This window comes from Dromiciops gliroides, chromosome 2 (genome assembly GCF_019393635.1).
Source record: "Dromiciops gliroides isolate mDroGli1 chromosome 2, mDroGli1.pri, whole genome shotgun sequence".
Lineage (NCBI taxonomy): Eukaryota > Metazoa > Chordata > Mammalia > Microbiotheria > Microbiotheriidae > Dromiciops > Dromiciops gliroides.
The window spans coordinates 543,521,409-543,546,006 of record NC_057862.1 but is presented as its reverse complement, the minus strand read 5'-3'; the positions used below and the strand labels follow the sequence as shown (position 1 = coordinate 543,546,006).

At 37.2% G+C, this 24,598-nt stretch overlaps 1 protein-coding gene across 1 annotated transcript in view; it reads right to left on the bottom strand.

Annotated features, from left to right (window-relative positions):
* The window catches only part of PINX1 (PIN2 (TERF1) interacting telomerase inhibitor 1), a 118,911-nt gene that overhangs the window by 71,663 nt on the left and 22,650 nt on the right, over positions 1-24,598 (bottom strand). Inside the window, exons 4-6 of the mRNA XM_043981019.1 lie at positions 24,107-24,199; positions 21,941-22,019; positions 10,501-10,590 (exon numbers count right to left, since the gene is read on the bottom strand). Coding sequence (XP_043836954.1) covers positions 10,501-10,590; positions 21,941-22,019; positions 24,107-24,199 — 262 coding nt within the window. The remainder of the gene's footprint in view (positions 1-10,500; positions 10,591-21,940; positions 22,020-24,106; positions 24,200-24,598) is intronic.

Here is a 24,598-nt window from a genome sequence, read left to right as displayed (position 1 = left end):
GCGCCTCCCACAAACATAAATAGGATCTACCCCATCCAGTCATCTACACATAACCTCTCCTCAATTCCCTGTCCTCTCTATCTCCCAATTTGATGTATGGACTTTTCTCTTCTGTGAGTATATAATTGATTAATAGCATATGAACTATGTTTGCCTATAGAAATCTTTGTCCCAAAACTTCTCCCCCTACCTTTTAAAATTTATCTTATATTTTTTGTTACATTTTGAGTGTTGAGTTGCTCCCCTCTCAATACCACATTTGAGAAATCTATCTATCCATTCATCCATCCATCCATCTATCCATGCAATACATACTTTCATGTATCAGTTCTGAAGATAGCATTTTCTTTCATAAGTTCTTCATAGTTAATATAAATGCTGATATTAGTCAGACTAGCCTAGTTATTCACAGTTGTTCTTTGAACAAACAGTACTGCTGTCCTGGGTACAGTGTTCTCTTGGTTCTGCTCATTTCATTCTGTACTATTTCATGCAAGTCATTCCATGTTTTTCTAAAATCAGCCTGCTCATCATTTCTTACAGCACTATAGTATTCCATTAGGATCATATACAATCTCTTCAGCCATTCTCCAACTGATGAGCATCCCCTTGGTTTCCAGTTCTTTGACACCACAAAGAGAGCTGCTATAAATATTTTAGAACATGTAGATTCTTTTCCTTTCTTCCCTGATATACCTGTGTGCCCTTAAAACACTCATCTATAGAATGAGACAGCTGGACTACAAAACCTCTAAGTTAAGACTCTAAAGTCTCTTCCAGCTATGGATTTGTGATTTTAGGATCCTATTTAAAAGTCATCCCACATCATTTAAATAATAAATTGATATGGCCTGATAAGGATTACAAAATGGAGAATTTTAAAATTCTTACCAAAAAACAGCTTCCAAAATCTTCTTGCCCACAACTGGTAAATACCCTTGCCCACCTTCCTACCCCAAAAATGATCAAAGGCATTCTTTGTTTAGCCACCCACAAAGGATATTTACCATGGGGTGATTTTTTTTTTTTTGGTGAGGCAATTGGGGTTAAGTGATTTGCCCAGGGTCACACAGCTAGTAAGTATCAAATGTCTTGAGGCTGGACTTGAACTCAGGTCTTCCTGACTCTAGGGCCAGTGCTCTATCCACTGTGTCACCTAGCTGCCCCCCGCTATTTTTTTTAAAGGCTACTCTAAACTTATTTCAAATTCACAAATAAATTATTTAATTGGAGATGTCAAATTTATGAAAAACTCCCAAGAACAGCAGGAAACAGATTAAAACTTACTTGGGAAATGTTTAACAAAATGAATAAAAATGGAATACAGATAATGTTACTTCATGGTATTCTAAGTCAATATGTAGCTGGAGAAGGAAATGGCAAACTGCTCTGGTATTTTTGCCAAGAAAACCATAAATGGAGTTACAGAGTAGGAGTTCTGAACTCCAGAAGCCTCAGCCAATGCAGTGTCCATCTTAAGTCTGGCATTCATGTGGAGAATGAGGGGGCCACCATGTTGCCTAAGGAGGAGGCAATCAACTCCAATTAAAACTGGAGTAGGTCAAAATTCCCATGTCCAAGAGTGCCCTTGCACTTCCAGGTTGGGCAAGATAGGGAGATGAAGTCTTACAAACAAGAACATCAGGTTGAGAATATGTAAGGTCTTGGGGCATGAGGAGAAAAAAAAAGATCTTTTATTGGATATTTAAGTCAGAAATGAATTTTTCTCAAAGATAGCTTATAGTTGAAATGTTCCTAACTTGCTTATCTTCTGTTTCCTAGAAGAAACTGACCAGGCAAAATGAAACCATGACTTAGGACATTCTTGTTTGCTAATTATCTCTGGGACATTCACATACGGTACAACCAGTAGCTTCATGAATTAAGCACTTACTGCTTGCCAGGAAGTGTGCGAAGTGCTTTATAATTATTACAATTACAATCATTAACTCATCTGATTCTTACAAAAACCTTGGGAGTTAAGTGCTATTATTATCCCTTCTCTACAGAGAGGAAACTGAAGTAAATAAATATTATGTGATTTGCCCAGAGCCACACAGCAAGTAAGTGTCTGAGGTTGAATTTGAACTCAAGTCTTCCTAACTCCAGGCTCAGAGAGTTTAATGCACAACAGTGCCACCTAGCGGCTCCTAGAAATAAATCCCTTATTTCTATGAATAAGAAACAACCCACCCAGCAAAGACAAAGTATGCTCTAGTTCTATTTTCAACTTTGTGACTGACATGATGTATGTTGCTGCATGTTTTTAGGGTCTCAGTTTCTACTTCAATAAAAGAAGGATGACCAATCAACAAATCATTATTTAACATCTGCTCCTGTGTACATTTTTTGAAAATGATGAAAATTTCTACAAAAAATGCAAATTAAAATCTTCTACAGGAACTGATCCCAAAAGAAAGTCTAGTCACCTTGAATTAAAGAAGGCTGATTGTAGGCATAGGTCACATTTCCCAAACAAGAAGCCAAGATGTGAATACAAGATAGAAATCAAAAGTAAATCTGAAAATCCAAAGGAAGCCCATCCCAAACTACAATTTCTAGAGTTTTGAGGGTGAATTCTTGTAACAGAATTTTTGATCCTTTAGTAAATTCATCTCATCAGTGTAATGAACCATTATTACATCTGAAGAAACAATGAATATGAAAAATTAGAGAAACATAGATTTATGAATTGATGCAGAGTAGAGTAAGAAAAACCAGGAAAACCATGTTATGACTACAACAAATAGAAGAAAAAAAACCCTAACTAAACATAGCCTAATTATGTTCAAACTTGCCCCCAACAAAGAGTTGAGATGTGTGTGAAATATTACCTATATATAACTATAGTCCCTGTAATAATTGGAGTGATGCTACCTGCTGGAGAGTTACTGTAGGAAAGCTCCGCCATGAAGAAAAGGCATCTGAGGACAAGCCTTGTGGCTTCGTAGGTCAGTTCCTTGGCATCAGGAAGTGACATTTGATGTTTCTGGTTTAGACAGGAGGTTGGTGGGACGAAGAAGGAAGCGTTGGGTCCTTTTTGTTCCTGACCTTGCCATGGCAGGTCGGATGATGGGGTCTCTTAGAAATAGTTAGATTTTTACCTTCCTCTCTGATCATTAGATCCTAATGCTCTTTAATAAATACTTAAAAGTCTAAACTCTTGCTAAAGCTTCTAATTTACTGGCGACCATTCATTAGAATTTTAGACAGTATAGCTAGATAGCAACTTTACATCCCCAAGTTGGTTGGTTTTGGTGAACTATGTTCTTTATCTTATTACAAGGGAAGGGTGTCCTGGTGGATGGGGAGGAGAGGTGAGGAGCAATATGTTCAGAAATTAAACTGATATAAAAGCAAAAGGCATCAATAAAAGATCTTTTAAAAGTTTGGCACTTAGATAAGCTTCAATTATCTAGAAAATTCACTCAACCAGCACCTGAATACTCAAGTATTCTCCAATAATGTGAATCACTGAGGTATTACTATACTTTGAGAAAACAAGCAAAGGGCAGGATTGCTATGACAAAGGAAAATAAATGTTATATTAAACACTATCTTTAAAAACCAGCATATCAAGAATAATAAGACCAATGAATATGATTTGGGGCCAAAGAAAGATGAGCTTCCTAACAGATGAGGATGAAAACCTCAATATTAACTAACTTTTACACAGTGCATTAAAGTGGGCAAAGTATTTTAATTATTACCTCATTTGAGCCCTACAACAATCCTGTGAAGGAAGTACTTAAGGAATTATTATGATATACATCTAGTCAGTGTGGAAGGCAGGATTTGCACCAAGGACTCCCTTACTCCAAATTCCTTCCTTCCTAAGGTACATGGCCTCTCTCTAAAAAATGGAGTAGTTCATATTGTTTTTAAAATTAATGAAATTAAACCTACAATGTTACAACCGAAAAATCAAGTGCCAAAAAAATTAGGTAAGGTAAAAGTTCTGCTTAAGCAATAGAGAGGAATCCATACTGCTATGAAAACCAGAAGATCACAGGATGCAAGATCTGGAGATAGAAAGAATCTCAGCAGCTATCTGGTTTAACCCAGAGGTGTCATAAATGCTGCCCCTGCAGGTCCTCACAACTCCAGAGTGAGGCCAGAACCAAATTGGGTGGGGCAGCTAGGTGGAGCAATGAATAATAAAGTACCCACCCTGGATTCAGGAGGACCTGAATTTAAATCTAGCCTCAGACACTTGACACTGACTAGCTGTGTGACCCTGGGCAAGTCCCTTAAACCTTATTGCCCCACCTCCCCAAAAATATGTAATTGGGAAATATTTTTAAAATTTTTTTAAATATATAAGAAGGGGCAGCAGTGGATAAAGCACCGGCCCTGGATTCAGGAGGACCTGAGTTCAAATCTGGTCTCAGACACTTGACACTTACTAGCTGTGTGACCTTGGGCAAGTCACTTAACCCCAATTGCCCCACACAAAAACAAAACAAAACAAAACAAACAAAATATATATATATATAAGAAAACACAGATAGCATTACATTTTAAAACTAAGTCAATATGTGGCCTGCAATATACAGATCATTTCTATTTGAGTTTAACAGTACTGATTTAACTTCTTATTTCACAACTGAGGAAATCAGAACCAGGTACGTTAAATGATTTGCCCTAAGTCATCCTGGTATTAAACTTCAGAAGCAGGAAAAGCCAGTGCTCTCTCCACTCTGCCACCACTGCCTTGCATTTCTGGACTAGCAAGCTTCATAATCAACCTAGATCAAATATTTCAGTTTCCTTCTTTCAGAAGCAAAATACCACAAAGTGGAGCAATAATTGACATTCTGAGCTTATTTATGGATACATCAAAAACTTCTGCTTATTTTAAAGGTATCCTTTTTTTCTGTACCTTCCAATCCCCCAATCCCCTAAATCAATAGTTTTTCTGTCACTGGATAGACAGGTCCCAGAATATGTCCTTCAAATTAAAAAAATAATAATAAAAATGTTGACATACTGATTACTCTACTTTGGGGTTACTTTTTGAAAAAAGATTTTCTTTTAAACCTATGAAATGAGTTACTTTGTAAAAACTAGCTAGGTAAACAACCTATTGTTTCAGATAAGCCCAAAGAGTATGGCCAAAAGGCATTTAAAAATTAAGGGCTATAAACTATACCTATGAAAAATCATGGAAAAAAAAAAGAAAAAGAAAAGGCATGCATAGAACACATGTGGGAAACCAATTTGTGAAGGCAAAATAGCATAAAATTGTTTTCACCGTTCACACAGTTTTCCTGGCCTTTGCTAGTTTCTTTTTCTATGAAGTGGGGATAACTACCATTAATCTTGCCTAACAGTGGGGTGGGGTGGGGGTAGGGGGCTGCAAGGTGATGCTACCAGGAAAAACATGGACCAAACACTCTTAGAATTCACATTCTTGAAAAACCAAATATGTTTATAGAAAAACAAAACATCTGATCATTTTGGATGGCTCTTCTCATTGTACCCTTCCTTCAAGGTTAGAGTTAGAAGAGACCTTTGAGATGATTTCATCTGACTGAGTCACTTTAAGAGTGAAGAAACTAAAGCCAACAGAAATGAAGTGATTTGCCTAAAATTATACATCAAGTCAATGGCACTGCCAGGTTCAGAGGTCATACAATTATTCTAAGAATGTCAGAGCTGGAAGGGACCTTAAAGATCATCTGACAGTTCAGTGACCTCATTTTAAAGAGGAGGAAGCTATGAAATGATGTATTGTGAAGTGAGCAGAACCAAGAGAACATTGTGCACAGAGACAGCAATATTGTTTGATGAAGAACTGTGAATGACTTGATTATTCTCAACAATACAATGATCCAAGACATCTGAAAGGACTACTGATAAAACATACTGTCCACCTCCAAAGAAAGAACTGATATTGATGGAACAGACTGAAGCATGCTATTTTTCACTTTCTTTCATATTTTTCTTTAAATCAAGTTTTCTTATACAAAATGACAAATATTGTAATGTTTTACATAATGATACAGGTAAACCCCATATCTGATTGTTTGCTGCCTCAGAGGGGGGAGGGGAGGGAGGTAAAGAGGGATAAAAATTGGAACCCAAAATTATAAATAAAAATGTTTATTATTTAAAAAAAATAAAAAGTAGGAAACTAGGGCCCCAAAAGGAAAATGAACCTGCTCAAAGGTCACAAAGGTACTGAGTGGCAGAGACTAGATTTGACTTCATAGGCACTTGTTTATAGATTACATAGCTTGGAGAAACTTCACTGGGAACTTCTGTAAAGGTCTCTGATAAAGCTGTGCAGGGGCAGCTAGGTGGCGCAGTGAATAGAGCATCAGCCCTGGATTCACGAGGACCTAAGTTCAAATCTGGCCTCAGACACTTAACATTTACTAGCTGTGTGACCCTGGGCAAGTCACTTAACCCCAAATGCCTCACCAAAAAAAACAAAAAAAGATGTGCAAAAAATCACACAGTAAAAGGGAATATTGTGTGTAAAAGGGAAAGAATAAAGGTTCACAGGGAGATAGGCTGATAAAATATCAAAAGAAGGGAATAACAGATGGACAGTCTCAGTGTTACATTGTTACTCCACCAAAATTAAAAAGACCTTCAGAGATCTTCAGCAAAGGATTTCATGAAAGCCATGGCCAACAGTCTCAATTTATGAAGCAGTTATGATCTCTACACTTGGAGGAGGAATAGCAACACTGATGAGGCTCATAAGGAAGGTTTCGGCTGAAAGTCAGAAGGAAAAGCCCCATGGCCCTCATGGTACAGGGACAAAGCAGATGTTAATGTTTCTTCATTAATGTCATTTCCACTGATAGGATAATATTGACTTCTGGCGTTGAACCATCTGGCAGTACCAAGGATTCTGGAAGCAAGAACTTTCCTTTCAAGTCTTCGGTTGCTGTGGCTTTGGCACCCCCAGAGGCAGGTGCCAGGCTAGGTCTCTCCTGGGGTGGCATTCCAGGATGATGGTTAAGCACCCTGGGCTAGAAGCATTACTGTTTCCAAGGCTCCTGGGTTCGGGCTGTCTCCATCAGAATCTGAGGGGAGATGGTGGTTGTGGCAATGACAGTGGTTCGATCCATCTGGAACACACTAGGTGCCCCATGCTTCAGCTGGGCAGGTTTGCCTGTCCTGTGGGTAGCAGCTGGCTGGCCATTGGTAAGGATGGTTGGCCCCTTCTTTAAAGGAACTGCGTCCCCAGGTATTACATAAAGGAAATGTTATCAACAGCCCTCGCTTTTCCACCTCTCCTCACCCACTGACACTGTTCTATCTGTATATTACTATTTTGTCATGCCTCAGTTTTGCCAGTTTACTTCTAGGAGTCAGGCATCTTGCTCCACATAAAAAGCCAGGATTTCAACTTTTCAATGTGGGTCTACCATCTAGTGGTGAAGTACAGTATTAAAGGAATTCACTGTTGATGTACAAAGCAGGGAAAAGATGGAGTTTCTAATTACTGTGTATTTGGATGTCATGGCTCCCCAAAACATACTGTGGTAAAAGGCATGGAATGCCTTTATTAGCATTATCTGAAACTTCAAGACAATTAAAATGCTACTAGGGTTCACAAAAAAATTATCCCCACAAAATACTACTTAAAATTAAGAAACGACTTATCAAAAGTTATAATACGTGTAAAAAAACAACAACCCAACAACCAGAATGAGGAAGAACTCTGAGAAACAAGCAAATTTAAATGGCAAGTAAATGCTGCAAAATTCAAAATTGGCCTCAAAGAAATATGAGAAGATATCTCCTCCTTTCTTTTCAGAGGTGACTGTGGTTGTGGAACACTGTATATAATGTCAGACTTTTCTGAAGTGCTTTGTTAGTTTTAGAGAACTTCTTTCTTCTTTTCAAAATTCTTTGTAATAGAGGATAGCTATTTGGGAGGTATGAAGGAAAGATACAGAGAAAAATCTAAGTGATGTAAAAAGAAGAGATACCAATGAATGTATATTACAACTTTTTTTTTTAATTAAATAGGAAGAGGTAGAGCCAAGATGGCAGAGGAGAGACAGCAACCTGGCTGACCTCTCACAATATTCCCCTCCAAACAACTTTAAAATGTTGGCTATTAGTATAAGGTATATACTTATAATTGTGTTGATGAAAAACCTCTTTCTATATATTCACTTTAGTATTTTTATGAAGGATGTATGTTTCTGCATCTATTGATATCACCTTTTAAAAAAAGATTTTGTATACATTATGTTTGGTTAGAATGAGAGTCTCTCTGATGTTGAAACAGTCTTGTGTGTCTGATATAAATTTTTCTGGGTCATGATGATGAATAATTTTCTTCATGATGTATTGCTTTATTCTACAGGCTGATATTTCATTTGACCTTTTTCCATCTATATGTATCAACAAAATTGGCCTACAATTTTTGGTTTTAGTGTTATCTTTATCTAATTTTACAATTGGTATATAAAAGGTACTGGGTGGTAATTTTCCAATCTTTATTAATATGTCTTTTTTACAGGCAAGTCTATACAAATTTAATTGGCAGAGAAGAGAATGATATGCAGTGATAGAGGAAATTTTTCATTAGTTACTTACCAAGAACAATGAAATCATAAGTTTGTGCACTATATATTCCCACAAGAATGTGTATGTGTATGTATGAATATTATATATTTATATATACATATATATGCATTTAAGTAAAATGTATGCCTATGTACACACATATGCTCTGGATTAATTTGCATAGAACAAAAAATGAGAAACAGAAGAAGTTATGACTAGAGGTCTTCAAGATTCAGTAACCACTTGATGGAGATGTTGTGAAGGAATTCTTTTTCAAGTGTGTTGGACCATATTGCCTATGAGGAGCCTTCTAATTCTTAGAATCTTTGATTGTGAAAATATAATTTGGAAAGAAAAAAAAAAACAACCCTCAAGTCTTTTTAAAGGAACCTATTTTTTTTTAAAGTTTATTTCCAATATAGAATCACATAGAGTTTGAGTGTAGAACTAAACATAGATTCAACAGATTTCAAGTAGTTTCTAACTTTGGCTGGATGACTCTCTTCCCCACTAGCAAAGGCTTCTTTCATAATATGAAACTCAAAAAGGAAGGACTCTCTCAAATGATAGCAATTATACATACCCAGATGTGAAACCTGAGGAGAGAAGAGGCTAAACATTGAGAAGAGGAGTTAACTCCTTATCTTCTACAAATCCCTAGACAACCTCGCTCAGTTTATCAGGAAAATGATAGCGACATCCCTTTAAAGTTTATTTCTGTTTTTATGTCTATATTCAATATCAACCTATAGTTCAATGCTGTATGATTTTATTAGGATTGATCTTTTCTTCCTTGGTGCAGGTCATAAACTTTCCATAACATAGAAATTTTCAAGAGTTTTTCTGGACCAAAGCAATCAATATTTGTTGGACAATTCTGCAAATTAATAACATCTCCTCAGCTACTTAGGGTATTACCAATAGTAGCAAGAAACCACGGGAATGTCTATATTTTTATTAATATTTATGAATAACCTATGTTTGGAACTTATGAATTCTTTGAATGTTTGAAAGAATGCCACTGTGAAACAATCTAGACCAGTCTTTCCTCTACCTAGGTCATTTTTTTGAATGGCTTGTTTGCTCCTCTAAAATTGATCTAATAGAATTATTCATTTCTAAAAAATAAATAAAATTAATGGGAAGAAGGTAAGTTTTCATCTTCAATTATTTTTGTAAACTGTGTGAACAAGATCACTCATTAGAATCAACAGACTAAGACACTCAAATTCTATCGGAATGACAGAATGGACATCAGAGGTCATCTAGTTTGGGGCTTCTTAAACTTTCTCTACTCGTGACCCCTTTTTGCCCAAGAAATTTTTATGCAACCTTGGGTATACAGGTATATAAAATAGGGATACATAACTTTTTACTGTTGCCAAATTTTTCACGGCCCCTACATTCAGTCATGTGACCCAATACAGGGTCATGATTCACAGTTTAAGAGGTTTTGATTTAGTTCAACCCCTAGCAGAACAGAAATCCCATCTGCAACAGACCCAACACTTAACCTCTACCCTAAGCCCTCCAGTAATGGAAAACCCACTACCTTCCAAAGCATATGTTGCTTTTAATCATTTTAGGAAGATGTTCTTTATGTAGCTAAAACCTGGCTCTCCTTCAACTTTTTCTTTTTTTATGTCCATTCCTTGGGGCCAAGCAGAACAAAAAGCCTAACCTTCCCTTCATAGGAGAGCCCTTCAAAGACTTAAAACAGCTATCATTCTATCCCTCAGTTTCTTAAGTCTTCTCTTTTCTAGGCTACATTTTACCCCCATCTCACCATCCTTGCTGCCCTCCACTGGACTAGTTCAATCTGTCAGTGTCTCTGCCCAAAAAGTAGTATCCTGAATTGTATCTCACTTTGTCATAGACTGACTTTCCAAGCCATCCATAACAATCCTATTATGTTCAGATAAATATACGCTGTCATCAATGAAACAAGATGTTGATTCTTACCCTTTGTAAATTTTGTGTAGTGAACACGTCTTTTTGAGGACTTGGACTTCTCTTCAAGGCTAAACGATTTCTTCTCCTTGTCGGAAAAATCTAAAATAAATACAGAAAAGTTCAGTCAGCACCATTTCTACTATTTAAGTTAAGTAATCTCATTCACATAAAACTTTTAAGAGCATTATAATGTGTAAATGCTATTATCATCAATTAATATTTGGTGGTTTATAATGAACCATGTAAAAAAAATACTTGAGCTAGTCTTTGTCCTTTGGAAATTCATAAAGCTATTGTGGAATGCACAATTAAGCCTTTTAAAAAAAGAAAGAAATGTGGTTAAGGAAGGTTCTTCCTTAACCAGAGCACCAGAGCAAATTACTGGCAAATCTAGCACCAGAACTCATTGGTTCCTGCCATTCCTGGGATATTAACTCACTATATAGGCTAGTCTTTATAAATATATGTATATATAAAATTACAAAGTTAGGTCTTAGATAAATCCTACAGATAACTAATCACTTCACAACTTTTACACCTCAGCTGCAAACTAAAATGCATGTCTTCTCTCACTGTGATCTTACAACTTCAATTCAAAAACAACCTTGGTTTAAAGGTTAGTTACATAGTAAAATTACTAAGAAATAGAAAGTCTCAGTATATTATAAAAATTATTAGCTAGCAGAAAATAATTATCTGTTTCTTCTGAACAAGATTGAAATCTCTATGTTCTGCCTTCCAAAAAATATAAATCTGAGGTCAGAAGTGAAGGGGCAAAAGAGGAGTACGGATCCTTTACCCAGGGACTTATATGCAGTAAGCTTTAGTTTAAAAAATCATGAAGCTAGACAGAGTAAGAGGCAAAAGGCTAAATTATACTTTCCTATAATACATCTAATAGGATCTACAATGAATTCTCATCCAGTAATCTGAAAATTTTCTACATCTAGTTCCCAGGAACAATTGGCTCAAAATTTTACAAAGGCATTCCAATTGTTAATTTTTTTATTAACTTTTTTGGGGGGGTTAGTCAAATAATACCATTGAAGCCTATCATATCTTAGTTTTTATTGGCATACCAGATTTCAATAACAGAATTAATATACCAATGCATTCATATCAAGAAGTTATTCAATTGTAAAGCATGTATAAACAAAAGTTGAGAACTAACTAACTAACTAACTAAATAAATAAATAAAAAGAAGTTATTCAGTTTCTATGATCTTCAAAAATTTGACAAGTGATTTCCAATTCAGAAGTCTGGATACACTTTGCTATGTGGACTATGTTCATACTTAGTTTCTAGTAAAAATCCAGACATCGGAAACCTATTTTAAAATGGGAGTAAAAAAATACAGGGTCTACAGTCACACAACCAGGAAGTGAGCAGGCAGTGTGATCCTGGGGGCCTTGCCAACCAGCCTCAGCATGGGTGACCTTTGAATCCTATCTTAGTCCTACCTGTTGCCTTTTTTTTTTAATTGCTCAGTGTTCCTCAGGAGACATACCTCTTGCTTTCAGTCAGGTTTATGTCTGTTGTAGAAATAGGTACAACATCACTACTTCATTTGTGTGCCACAGCGACAGTTATGGAGGCCAGCCAGCCTAAAGCCAGCATCTTGGTAGAATCAGAGAGAAATGGGGCTACCCTCAACAGGCAGGAGCATGAAATGATTAGAAGAGTAATTGTTTTATGGGCAGAAGCAGCAGAGGCCTTTCTCCACTGTCTAACTCCAGAACCGGGTCTTCTCGGCTCTGCATTGTTCTTTCGGGCCCAATCACTCTATCAGCCTGTTTTGCTTAAAATTTTTTTTTGATGCAAAGTATTTCCTAAGACTGCTTTTTCAACCTATTTTTTTCTCAATAGTGTTAATAAGTAGATCTAATTTTTGACAGAGGCTTGCATACACAAAACCAAAATAACAGATTACTTTTGCCAAAGTTTCTCTTCAAGGAGGACTTTGGCAACTATTAGTTACAAGTTATATGAACCATGCTGAACTGCCCTGAAGCAGAAGGTTCTGGCTTTGGAGGCACAGGCCCTGGGTTTGGATCCTGGCCACCCTGTGTGACCTCCAGCACGTCCTTTAGCCTCCCTGGGCCTGCTTCCTCACTTGTGAAACAGGAGGTTTCTTCCAGCCCATAATACAAAAAAATCCTGTGAGATGCTCACGCAGACCTGATGACATGGTGTGAGCGCCCTCTTGTGGTACTGACGTGTTCTAGGTAAAGCTATCCACCAAGATGTAAAACCAACCTGAGAATATTTCTTTGATTTATGAAAAAAACTGAATAGGATATAACCAGGAATATTTGCCCCAAGGAAGGGAAAACAGAATATTAATACTTGATATAAGGTAAATATACCCACAACTGCTCCATCAAAGTGTGAACATCTTCAGCACTCAGCAGTACTCCTTACTCATAGTAGATGTTTCAGAAATGTTTATTAAATTGAACATGCATTGACCCTGACACACTTTAACATCCGCCATGGTCTGTGTTCTGGCAGGGGAACGAGAGAATCTTGAAGTTAGAATGATGCTCCACAGTTTCAGCTTCCTATGTGCCTGGAGTCCTCCCTACCTTTCAAAGGGTCCTCAAAAGCAGACCTACGTTTAGCCGAGAGGGGATCTCCTTGTTTTATCTTAGTCCAAATGAGCACCTGTCATCTGGAAGGTCCTGGGAATTAATCAAGGAGAGTACAGCCTGGTTCAACTATGTGTATTTTTTTTCTTTCTTTCTTTCTTTCTTTTTTAGTGAGGGTTAAGTGACTTGCCCAGGGTCACACAGCTAGTAAGTGTTAAGTGTCTAAGGCTGGATTTGAACTCAGGTACTCCTGACTCCAGGGCTGGTGCTCTATCCACTGTGCCACCTAGCTGCCCCTATGTGTATTTTTTTGCATCACTAATACAATGGTATTTCAAAGATGAGCAAGAATCTTGTTAAAGGAGAAGACTTAAGGATTCATTTTGCTCCCCTGATGTCAACAAACATTAAGTATAGTGGTATTTGTATTCTCTGTACCTTTCTAAAATATGGTTTTACTCAAGGAAAAGGCCAGAAGAGAGGGCCAGCCTCTCCCAATGTCTGTGCCATCCTCTCTCTATCCTTACTGTGATTCTGCAGGCCAGAAGCATAATACCTCCCTTGGGTAACCCTCAACCACTTTGAGAACTGGGAGAAGAGCCTTCATAATGTGATGTTTAAAATCTAAATGTGTTGTCTAAAAAAATCTAATGTGTTGTCCCTTAAATTGGAAGCTTTAGCACCAATCTTTGGGCATTAAGCATTTATTAAAGCAAACTAGGTATTAGAAAAAAAAACAAGTGGAGTTAAGAAAAGGCCTATCTAGCCTAGAGTTCCAGTCTGGTCTGGTTCTTCCTCAAGTCCTCCTCCACAAGCCTGCTTGAATTATGAACTCTCCTCAAACTGAGTGTGGAAGCTTTTTATAGGTCTGGAGCAGAGGCAGTCCTTACACACTGCTTCAAGCTGATTGGTAGGTGTCATCCAAATCCATTGGTTCGCTGGACTTGAAGGTGGTCTTTTCCAGTTGAGTTCAAAATCCTTAGCTTCTGAGAACAATACCTCCTTAAGGGCCAGCCGGGTGTGGTTCAAAATCTAATCATCTTAAGCAGGTACTTAGTAGTTTCTTATTCAAACACTACTAAATCAATCAAGCTGAACCCCTGGGCATCTGCCAAATTCCATTATTTTACCACAGTAGGTAATATAAAACATGCTTGAGAGGCAACATGGCGTAGTATAAAGCAGAAATCCTGGATCAGCTACTTACTGTCTAAACTGGGGGGGAGAGAAGAGCTAGGTGGCAGGCACAGTGAGTTCAAATCTAGCCTCAGACACTTGACACTTACTAGCTGTGTGACCCTGGGCAAGTCACTTAACCCTCATTGCCCAAAAAAACAAACTTGGGTAAGGAACTGACTGTGAGCCTGGGTTTCCCTAGTTATTAAATGTGAGGAATACTACTTGTACTACATAATTCAGAGGGAATAAAATGAGAGAATGTTCAAGAAGCACTTTATAAACCTGCGATGCACTGTATGAACCCAAGTTATATTTAATCATGTCCCTCATTAATGAACGTGTTATTTGCTGTCCTCTGACTGGGACAGACATTACCCAATAATACAAGTTTTGTCCCATGTTTTGCTTAAAAATCAAACTTGCAACTTGACTTCAGTCTCCTAAACAGGGAACAAGTAAATATAAGCAAATTCAGTAATCTGGGTAAAAAGATATTTTAATGTTGCTTTGAAATCTTATTTATGATTCATTGAGATGTGTCTGAAAAGTTACATTTTGTGAAAAAAAAAAAAACTATGCAAAATATTTTGTGCAAAAAACCTTTGAAACCGAATAGTCATATCTTGTGAATGCCAAAAACAAAGAATAGTTTGAGGGAGAGGGGAGAGGCCCTTGTTTTCTGGAGAGCAGACAGAAGAAAGCTTTGGGGTTGGCAATAGAGAAGCCCCTGTGAACACTGGCCCAGTGAGCATTAAAGGAGCATGAATACGACTCTGGAGTCAGTCCTATGTCGGCCACCTCTACCTGCCAGCAGGGGACTCCACCTCTTTGGGGCTCAGTTTCCTCATCTATAAATGGGAATACTGGACTCGTGACCTCTATGGTCAAGTCCAGCTCTATGGCTGTGATCTTGAGCTGCATTTTTTTCACCTGTTTGATGAGTCACAAAAAAAAAAGAAAAACAAGGGTGCACGAAGAGCACCCTTCTACTGAATATAGTATGAACACAAGAGGGTCTGGTATCTTCTTCTGTAGTCATTTGGGTACATTTTCTAAAAAATAAACATTCTTATTTAAAGGTTTGAGTTTCAAATTCTATCCCTCCCCTCTGCCTGAGGTGGTAAGTAATCAGATATAGGTTATACATATGCAATTATGTATAACATGGAAATTTTTTTAAAAATAGAAAAGTGAGCAGGGTTTTAATACAGGCTAGAATTTCTACCCAAGTTTCAACAAAGACCATGGTCAGAGTAAGCAAAACTACTGTTTGTCCTTCATTCTCAAAGAGGACCATGACATCGGGGTGATGTCATGACTTATGCTGAATTGGATTGAAGTGAGGGAGGGCGGTGCAAAGTCACCAGCCTCACTCTCTCCTCCAGAGACACCTGGACATCAGGACGCCTGGAGATGGCCCTAGATGATTGAGGCAATTGGGGTCAAGCGACTTGCCTAGGGTTACACAACTATTAAGTGTCTGAAATCAAATCTGAACCCAGATCCTCTCAACTTCAGGGCCAGTGCTCTATCCACTTATCCACCTAGCTGCCCTTAGCAAAACTGAGAATAGCTAAAAATTACTGAGATCAGAGTTCATTTGTACCTAGGTATTAGTATGGCTTTAAACTTGCTCTAATTGGTATTTTATAAAATAGTAGCTAATGAATATTTATACTTAGTTACTTTAATATAAGAATTTTATTTTTATATTAAAAAGTGGGAAGAAAAATATGTTCTCTGACTCAGTTACCTGCCCATAGAAAGCCTAAATGTCTGAGCACAAGTGTTCTACCAAAATGTTTGCTGTTTACCTGGCAGCTGTGTATCAAACCCTTGAGAGTTGGATTTGCAATTACCTAAAAATGACTGGCAAAAGCCACATAGAATCACAATCACATTCACACTTTTTACAGTTACTTATAATCATTAGTATAAAAAGAGGACTTCTCTAATTTATTCAAGACCTTATTCTCTCAGGTAAGGAATAACATGCTTGAACTTTTTACTGTGTGAATAATTCACATCTTACCTTATTCCATAGACAATCAATAAGATCACTAAGAGGCAGCTAGGTGGCATAGTGGGTAGAACACTGACCTAAAGTTGAGAAGACCTAAGTTCAAATCTCACCTCAGACATTTACTAGCTGTGTGACCCTGGGCAAGTGATCTGACCCCAACTGCCTTAAATATCTGGGGCCATCTCCAGTCGTCCTGATATCTTTCTTGTCAATGGACCCAGATGGCTCTGGAGGAGAGAATGAGGCTGGTGACCTTCCACAGCCCTGCCTCACTTAAATACAATTCAGTCCAAGTCATGACAATCACCTCCCAATGCCATGGTCCTCTTTGAGAACAAAGGACAATGATGAGAGGACAGTTCTCAAAAAGGCAAAATGAATTTCTTAAGTCAACAAATGACTAGTCTTTACAACATGACTAAGGATAATGCTGAGATTAATGCATTTCTTAATAATTGCTTCTCTACTCAAGGATCTCTATCCAAGTAAGTCTCAGCTGTAGCAAAAATACTAATTCAAATCCACACACCATCACCTCATTTCTATGAAACATACCTACCCCCAAATGTGCACTGTTTCTGAAAATGCAAAGGCAGCAGCAGTTAATTTCTCTACTATCCACAGCAGTTGTTCCCGACCCGCTTGTATGTAGCTTCACTTTCATACACAGCATTGTCATAAATCTTTCTGTGGCTAGACATAGTGCTGTAATTGGTCCCAATAATTACAAGCATATCCCAGCCTAACTTCTGATGCCATCCAAGGAAGCTCCTTTCTTTAACAAAGAACCAAAAAAACCACAAAACCCTCATAAAGGAATATAAAGTGTAGAACCTTAGAGATGAGCAAGTAGGCCTAGGGTCCAGTCCCAGTTCCTGTCGCTTAGTAACTGCATGAACATGGGCAAATTCTTTATTCTTTGTGAACTGCAGTTTCCTCATCTGTAAACTCAGGATATTTCTACCTACCCTACACTGTATAAGATTATGGGGAAAAAAAAAAAAAGAAATAATTTTGGTAAAAATGTTCTGCAATGCAAATCAAAGTAAGGTGCCCAGTGTGTGGGTATCTGGATTCAGAAGACTAAGTGTCTTGTCCTGGCTCTACCACTTAGTCCCTATATAATTACCATAAACCATTCCACCTCTCTCAGTCTTAGTTTCTTCATCTACAAAATGAAGGAGTTGACTAGATCAGTGGTATCAAACTGAAATGGCATGGACGAGCCACCAAACCAAGCAAGAGGATCTCTGCAAACCACATACCAATTTAGAAAACCACATGTGAACATTATGGGATTTTTATTTATTTTGTTAAATATTTCCCAATTATATTTTAATGTGATTCCAGCAGCACCTGGGGCTGTTGCAACAGCATGTCTGACAACTCTGGACTAAATGAGCTCTGCAGTCTTTTCTAGCTCTGAATTTCTGTAAGCCTATGTTCTGGCATTGAGTGGCATCACTAGAATCAAATGCAGGGCACCTGATTCATCAATACAGAAGAAGCTGAAGCTAGTATCTTAACTGGGTTCTTAAAAAGTGAAATTTAGATAAACCCTATGGATATAGAAGGAAAGTCATATTACTGAATGGGGGGCAACCTCCTTGTTGTCCCTGATCCCAAACTCCACATGATTCACTTTGTCTCCAAGTTTTAGCAGGAAATGTTAATAACTTCTTCCTCAACTACAAAAGGAATGCTATGTTAATTTCTATACTATCCACACTAACAAAAGGGAACACTGGGCCAGATGGTACAAACCATCAGTTAGGATAAGGAATCTAGAACTCTCTATAATGGAGCAATTTGGGGACTAGACCAAAATCATTATACTTAATAAATCTTGTTAATGTATCATGTTTGCAATATAGTTGCAAGGGAAATCCTACCACAGTAAATACCATTACAGCAGAGGTTTTAGTACATCAAAACTTGGCATGTTTCAGCCAATGACCTTCTGAGGATACCGCCCCTGGCTTTAAAAATACACACTCTAAAAGTATCCATTCAACATTCATTTATTCCACGAATATTTATTAGGTGCCTACTAATTGGGAGCAAAGGAAGGGATGAGGGAAGACTACCTGGAAGAGATGGCATCTGATTTAAGTATGTTAGGGACCAGGAACAAGAGAGCATTACAAACACAGAAGACATGGAGGTGGGCAAGCATTGAGTGGCATGTTTCTTGAGCTTGAGAAATAGGGAGGTGAGAGTAGCAGTCTGGCTAGAATGACAGGTGGTGAGAGATCAAGATGGAAAGATGGTGGTGCCACATTGTGGAGGCTCTTGAACCTTGATTCAGTGGTCAGCAGAGAGCCACTGAAGATTCCTGAGCACAGCAATGACTTAAGTTGATATATGCATAAGAAGAATCACTAAAGTAGTGCTATTACATATGGAATATAGAGCATATGTACAAAATAAATACAAGGCAGTTTTGGGAAGGAAAGACATGAGCCAGTTTGGGGGTGGGGAGGGTCAGGAAAGGTTTTCTGTAAAAGATGGGGTTTGAGCTGAGTAGACAGTGAATTCTAAGCACAGAGAAACAGTCTGTATAAAATCATGGAATTGAAGATGAAGTATGTATGCAGAATGAGGAAAAGCAAGAAGGTATGTTTTTGGCTGGAATTCAGAGTGCAGGAAAGGGTAATATGATATATTAGGCTGGAAAGGTAGACTAGGACAGGTTATAAAGGGCTTTAAATGCCAGATGGAGATTTGTTGCTTTTGGCTTTTTAAATTATATTTTCAAAAATTTAATCAACAAAAATTACTTTCTCTCTCTTTCCCCCTCCCTCCCTTGAAAAAAAGAAAACAAATTTTCACATGGCCAAGTCCAAAAAAAAGGTCTTGATATCTCGCAGCAGTATTAAAGCTGTTTTCCAATTTACACATCCTTCACTTTCATTACTATTTTTCTATCTGACAGCTTTTCAAATGACCTGATGGCAACAATGGTCAGTCATTCCATAGAGTTTCTGTGAGAGTGCAGCCAATGTGCCAGAGTTAGAAAGGAAGAAAAGCAAGTCTGAAGAGATTATCTCTTTACAAAGGTTAGTTTATACATAAGCATTGTTAAAAATAAGGCAATATATGTGCCTGAACTTTAAGTACATTTAACATTTAATATGACACTTGTTAGTAGCTAGTAGTAAATTCCATATTTTATATTTTCACTAGTTATTCGTTTTTCTTGACTGACAGAGGACTAAAAATAAGAAAATTAATTTCCATTTCTCACCAAGCAAGCTTGTAAAATTTTTCCACTACAAATGTGACTGAACATATTTTACTTTATTCTTATTTGAAATCAAAAAACAAAAATAAACACAGAAACAGATATAAGACTCTTTATCTGGTGCTGAGCCAAATATTGCAAAACCTTTATTCAAATAAAGTCCAACACAGAAATTGAATTGATAGGATTATCACATTATCTAACCCATCTCTCAAGTTGTAACTGATTTAATTTAAAATGTTATTTATATCCAACAAAATCTGTCAAATAAAAGGTATAGGAAATCTTACAGGTAACAGTAAAGCATGAGATCTTGCTGGATTGTTATCGTTCAGTTGTTCCTGATTCTTTGTGACCCCATTTAGGGTTTTCTTAGCAAAGATACTGAAGTGATTTGCCATTTCCTTTCTCAGCTCACCTTTAGAGATGAGGAAACTGAGGCAAACAGGGTTAAGTAACACAGCTAGTAAGTGTCTAAGGGTTGATTTAAACTCAAGTCTTCCTGACACGAGGCCTGGCACTCTATTCATTGTACCCCCTAATCCAGCCTTGTAGATGGATTATTTTTTAACATTTTTACAGAATGTCCCACATAAAAATATTCATAATTATTTTTAAATTAATTTTATAATTTTATATTTAGGAGTTTTCATAATCATAGCTAAAACATTTATATTAAATTATTATATAATGTAAATTTTAATTTTGAGCTTTGGGAGGGACGAAAATGAACACTACTCAGTATAACCACTTAATGCATAAATCTAATAAAAATATCATTAGTAGTATAATTACCTTCCAGGTTCATAACACATTTAGTTGTTGAAAGGGGTCTGCAGAACAAAAAATGTTAGGAACCCCTCCTTTGTACCATGTTCTGAAAGATGTGCACTTAGAATTGAGCCAAATAATTTTTTCTTCCTCTGTGGATTATTGGCCCAATCTCATCTAAGTGACTTCTGGGGCTTAAAGCAATCAGCACAATATTCTCTACCTACAGGAGTATTTGAAAAACCTCAGCATCTATGAGGAATCCTTCTTCTATCTGGTCTTTAGGTAATCTATTCTCAATGACACTTTTTAAAAAATTACTGAATTTTGTGCGACTTTAATGGCAAAGGCTGGTAGGGAGGGCCTAAGCTCTTCATGATTATCTGCCATGAAATTTTCTTCCAGCTGTGGTTACACTTGCTCTCCAAATAGTCCTGCCAGAAACACCAACCCCAATTCCCAAATTCCCCCCATCAAAACCCCAATAACACTCCAATGATCCAAAGACTCTGTGGAAGATAGTGCTAGATGGCATGCTTTTTTTCTTGCCAGGCTTTAGACTAGTTCTCTACTAACCAATTAACAAGAAAAAGGGAATCAACATAAGCCTTCATTCATCTCTAATTCTTGTAGCTCTTGATGCTGGATAATGTTTAGCAACGGAGCCACTATACTGAAATTCTACTATTCCACAACTATTTGATTTCTAATAGAGAACTCATTTTCAACTCATTAGCAATCATTCAGTCAACAAGAACTGTATATATTAAGTATCTATTTTTTTTTATTTTTTTTTTTTACGGGGCAATGGGGGTTAAGTGACTTGCCCAGGGTCACACAGCTAGTAAGTGTCAAGTGTCTGAGGCCGGATTTGAACTCAGGTACTCCTGAATCTCTAACACTTTTCTATAACATTTTTACTAGCCACAAGTTTATGATGCCAGCTTCTATTTTCTGCTCTGTGGTTTGTTTGCAGTTTTTCAAATGTGCAACTTTTTGTTCATATTCTTGTTTTCACTAGAAAAACTAATTTATTATTTCTGGTTCATCTTCTTTCTTCTAAAACTGATTCTCCTTTTTGTGAACCTGTTAGCAAAACTAGGCTTGGTATCTGCCTTACCGTAGGGAAAACTTTTGTCTTTAAACAAGAGCTGATTCTCATGTATAGAAGAACTAAAAATATATATATAATTTTTCCCAGTTCTTTTTTTTCTTTTTTCCACAGCTTTTTCATTTCTTTCTTTAAATATATCTGAATTATTTCATTATTTCCTAACTTCACATAAAAAAAATTTAACATTCATTTAAAAAATATTTGAGTTCCAGATTCTTGCCCTCCCATCCCTCTCCCACCACTTGAGAAGACAAGCAATATGATAGCAATTATATATATGAAATCATACTTCAATTCCATATCAGTCATAGTGCAAAAGAAAGCAGACATACAAATAAAACTGAGAAAAATGAAGTTTAAAAAATCCAATGCTTCAATCTACACTCAGAATTCATCAAGAAACTGAAATATTTCTAAGAGCAACTGTCATTAGAATTAACCTGTAATAATAGCAAATGCAAATATTACAAATGCCAATAGAATCCCTCTTACAAATTTAGTGTCTAGAGGTAGAGACTAGAACCCATACCTTTTGCTTCTTGTCCATGACAACTGTTCAATTCAGCAAGAAGCTGATTAAATTCCTCTTGGGGAGCCAGCCAGTTGTCCTGTAAACATGACACAATGTGTAAGGGATGATCCTGCCCAACAGACATCTCACTGTACTATCAATGTAAAGCATAACAGTAAGTACTGATGATGATGACGACAACAATGACAATGATGACAAGAGCTGACATTTACGGCTTGATCCCACCTGAAATATTTACACGTATTATTTGATCTGATCTGATCCTCATAAAAATCCTTTGAGACCTCCTCTCTGTTCCACCCAGTCTTTCAATGGTTATTTTGTAACTCAGAGTTCAACTTCCTTTTAGTGATCTGTTTGTTTACATTACTGTAGTTACTGTGTACATTGTTTTAATAAAACAATTAATTTAAAATAAAAAAAGAGATCCTTTGAGAAAAGTAGTGCAGGAATTATCTTCATCTTGCTTATGAGGAAATAAAGGCACTGCCTTGCTTGTGGTCACAAACATTTGAAGTCATTTACCTCCATTAATTTTTCAGGGGAGAGGGGCATCTATTCTTATAAACAAAAAGTTTCTCCTGGATGACTCAAGACTTCAGCAACAACAAATTCTCAGTTTTCTGCTCTGATCCAATCACATTGTCAAAATTGATGTAAGTAACAAATGCAAGGAATTTAGCCTATCTCCAGAAACTTTCATAAAAATTTCCAACCATGTTACTGACTTACAAATATAAGATGGAAGACTAATTGGTGTAGGGCAATGGAAACAACAAATATGGAGGCATGAGAATTAGGTTCAAATTTAGGTCTACTACCTACCGGGTGAGGGGCCCCTTGGACAAGCGACCTCGCACCTTTCTGAGCCTCAGTTTCTTCATCTGTAAAATGAAACGTTTAAATTAGATGACCTCTGAGGGCCCTTCTTTCTGCCCTATATCTAGGATCCTATTATAATATTCAGCTACCTCCCCAAATACAGCAAGGACAGCAGTAAAAAGTCTCATCCTGTTTTCCAGCAGTTAACTAGTTTACAGTTTTTATATCCTAACTATGAGGTCTCCTCCTCAAAAACTTCCTCAGGCACAAAAGTCACATTTCCAAAATGTTCAAAGAAGTGATGTATTGGCTAGCTGGCCATATACTCAGGACCAGCACCAGTTTGGGCAAGATCAATTGGTGCTCATACTGATCTCACAATGTCCCGTCAATGAAAAAAGCCAATTTTCAATGATCAGTGCTGAAGAGTGGAAACACAGGTAACAGAATAATTTACTATTAATAATAATACTACTAAAAGATAGCTTTTCTAGTGTTTTACGCCTTGCAAAGCACTGTACATGCACTATCTCAATTCATATTCACAGCAATCCTTGTGAAGTCAGTACTAAAAGGTAGTATTTTCACCCTCATTTTACAGATGAAGAAATTGAGGCTCACAGATGTAAATGAATTGACCATGGCCATATAGTTAGTAAGTTTTACAGAGATAAAATTTGAACCCAGGCCTTCCTAGTAACTCCAATATTCTATCCTCTATGGCAATAATTCCAATTCTCTATCCTATAGGCCACAATAACTCTTGCCTTGAAATTAATTTTTTTCTCTAGAAAAAAAAATCCAATTCTATTTTTCTAACTAATATTTTAATTTAATATTTTTGTTGTTGTTCAGTTGTTTCAGTTGTGTTCAACTCTCTGTGACCCCATTTTGGGGTTTTCTTGGCAAAGACACTGGAGTGGTTTGCCATTTCTTTCTCCAGTTCATTTTATAGATGAGGAACTGAAAGGCAAAACGGGATGAACTGACCTGCTCAGGATCACAAGGCTAGTAAGTATCTAAGGCTGGATTTGAACTCATGAAGATGAGTCTTCCTGATTCCAAGCCCAGTGCCCTATTCACTGTGCCACCCAGCTGCCCCTATATCAAATTTAGTTTAATATTAAAACTAGCTTCCATTGTTTGAGTATGTATCAAACAGGATTAAGGGTCAGTAGAGGAAGGATATGCATAATTTCTTAGATGGCAAAGAACCTAGGATTCAAAATGAGTTGCAGTTTAGTGCACAAACTGGGTAGAACACAACACTGTGATAATCAATAAGTGCCTAAGCAATCTAATGAAAGGCTATCCATTGACTGCACTAGGAATACTGCTTACCTCATGATTGGCTGAGGCTCCCAGCCCAAGCTGGTTGTTTTTAACTTGAACTTTAATATGTTCTGTGGCTCCTTGCTCCTGAGCCCCTAGACCCTAAAGAGACAGAAAATAAGGAAGATTTACACTGTGTACAAACATCAATTAATAATCACAAGTGAAAATGTTCCAAATGACCAATGACTCACTTGTAAGACAACTGTCCAGCTTGTTCACCCTTTATAAACTTATGAAATAATGCCTTTTTTTTTTTTTTTTTAAACCGGACTCATGATTTCACTGGTAAAGCAAACTCCTGGTAAGGAAACAGCCTCTACCAATGAGGATCAGTAAATTTTAGGCAACTAATAGCCCTAAAGTTGCCCAGGGCCCTTAAGAGGTGAAAAGTTCCTTGCCCAGGGTCATGCAGACAGCATGTGGGAGGCAGGGCTTGACCCCCTCCTTATCAAGGCTGGCTCTCTAACCACAACATAATAGCCTTGCTACATAATGAGA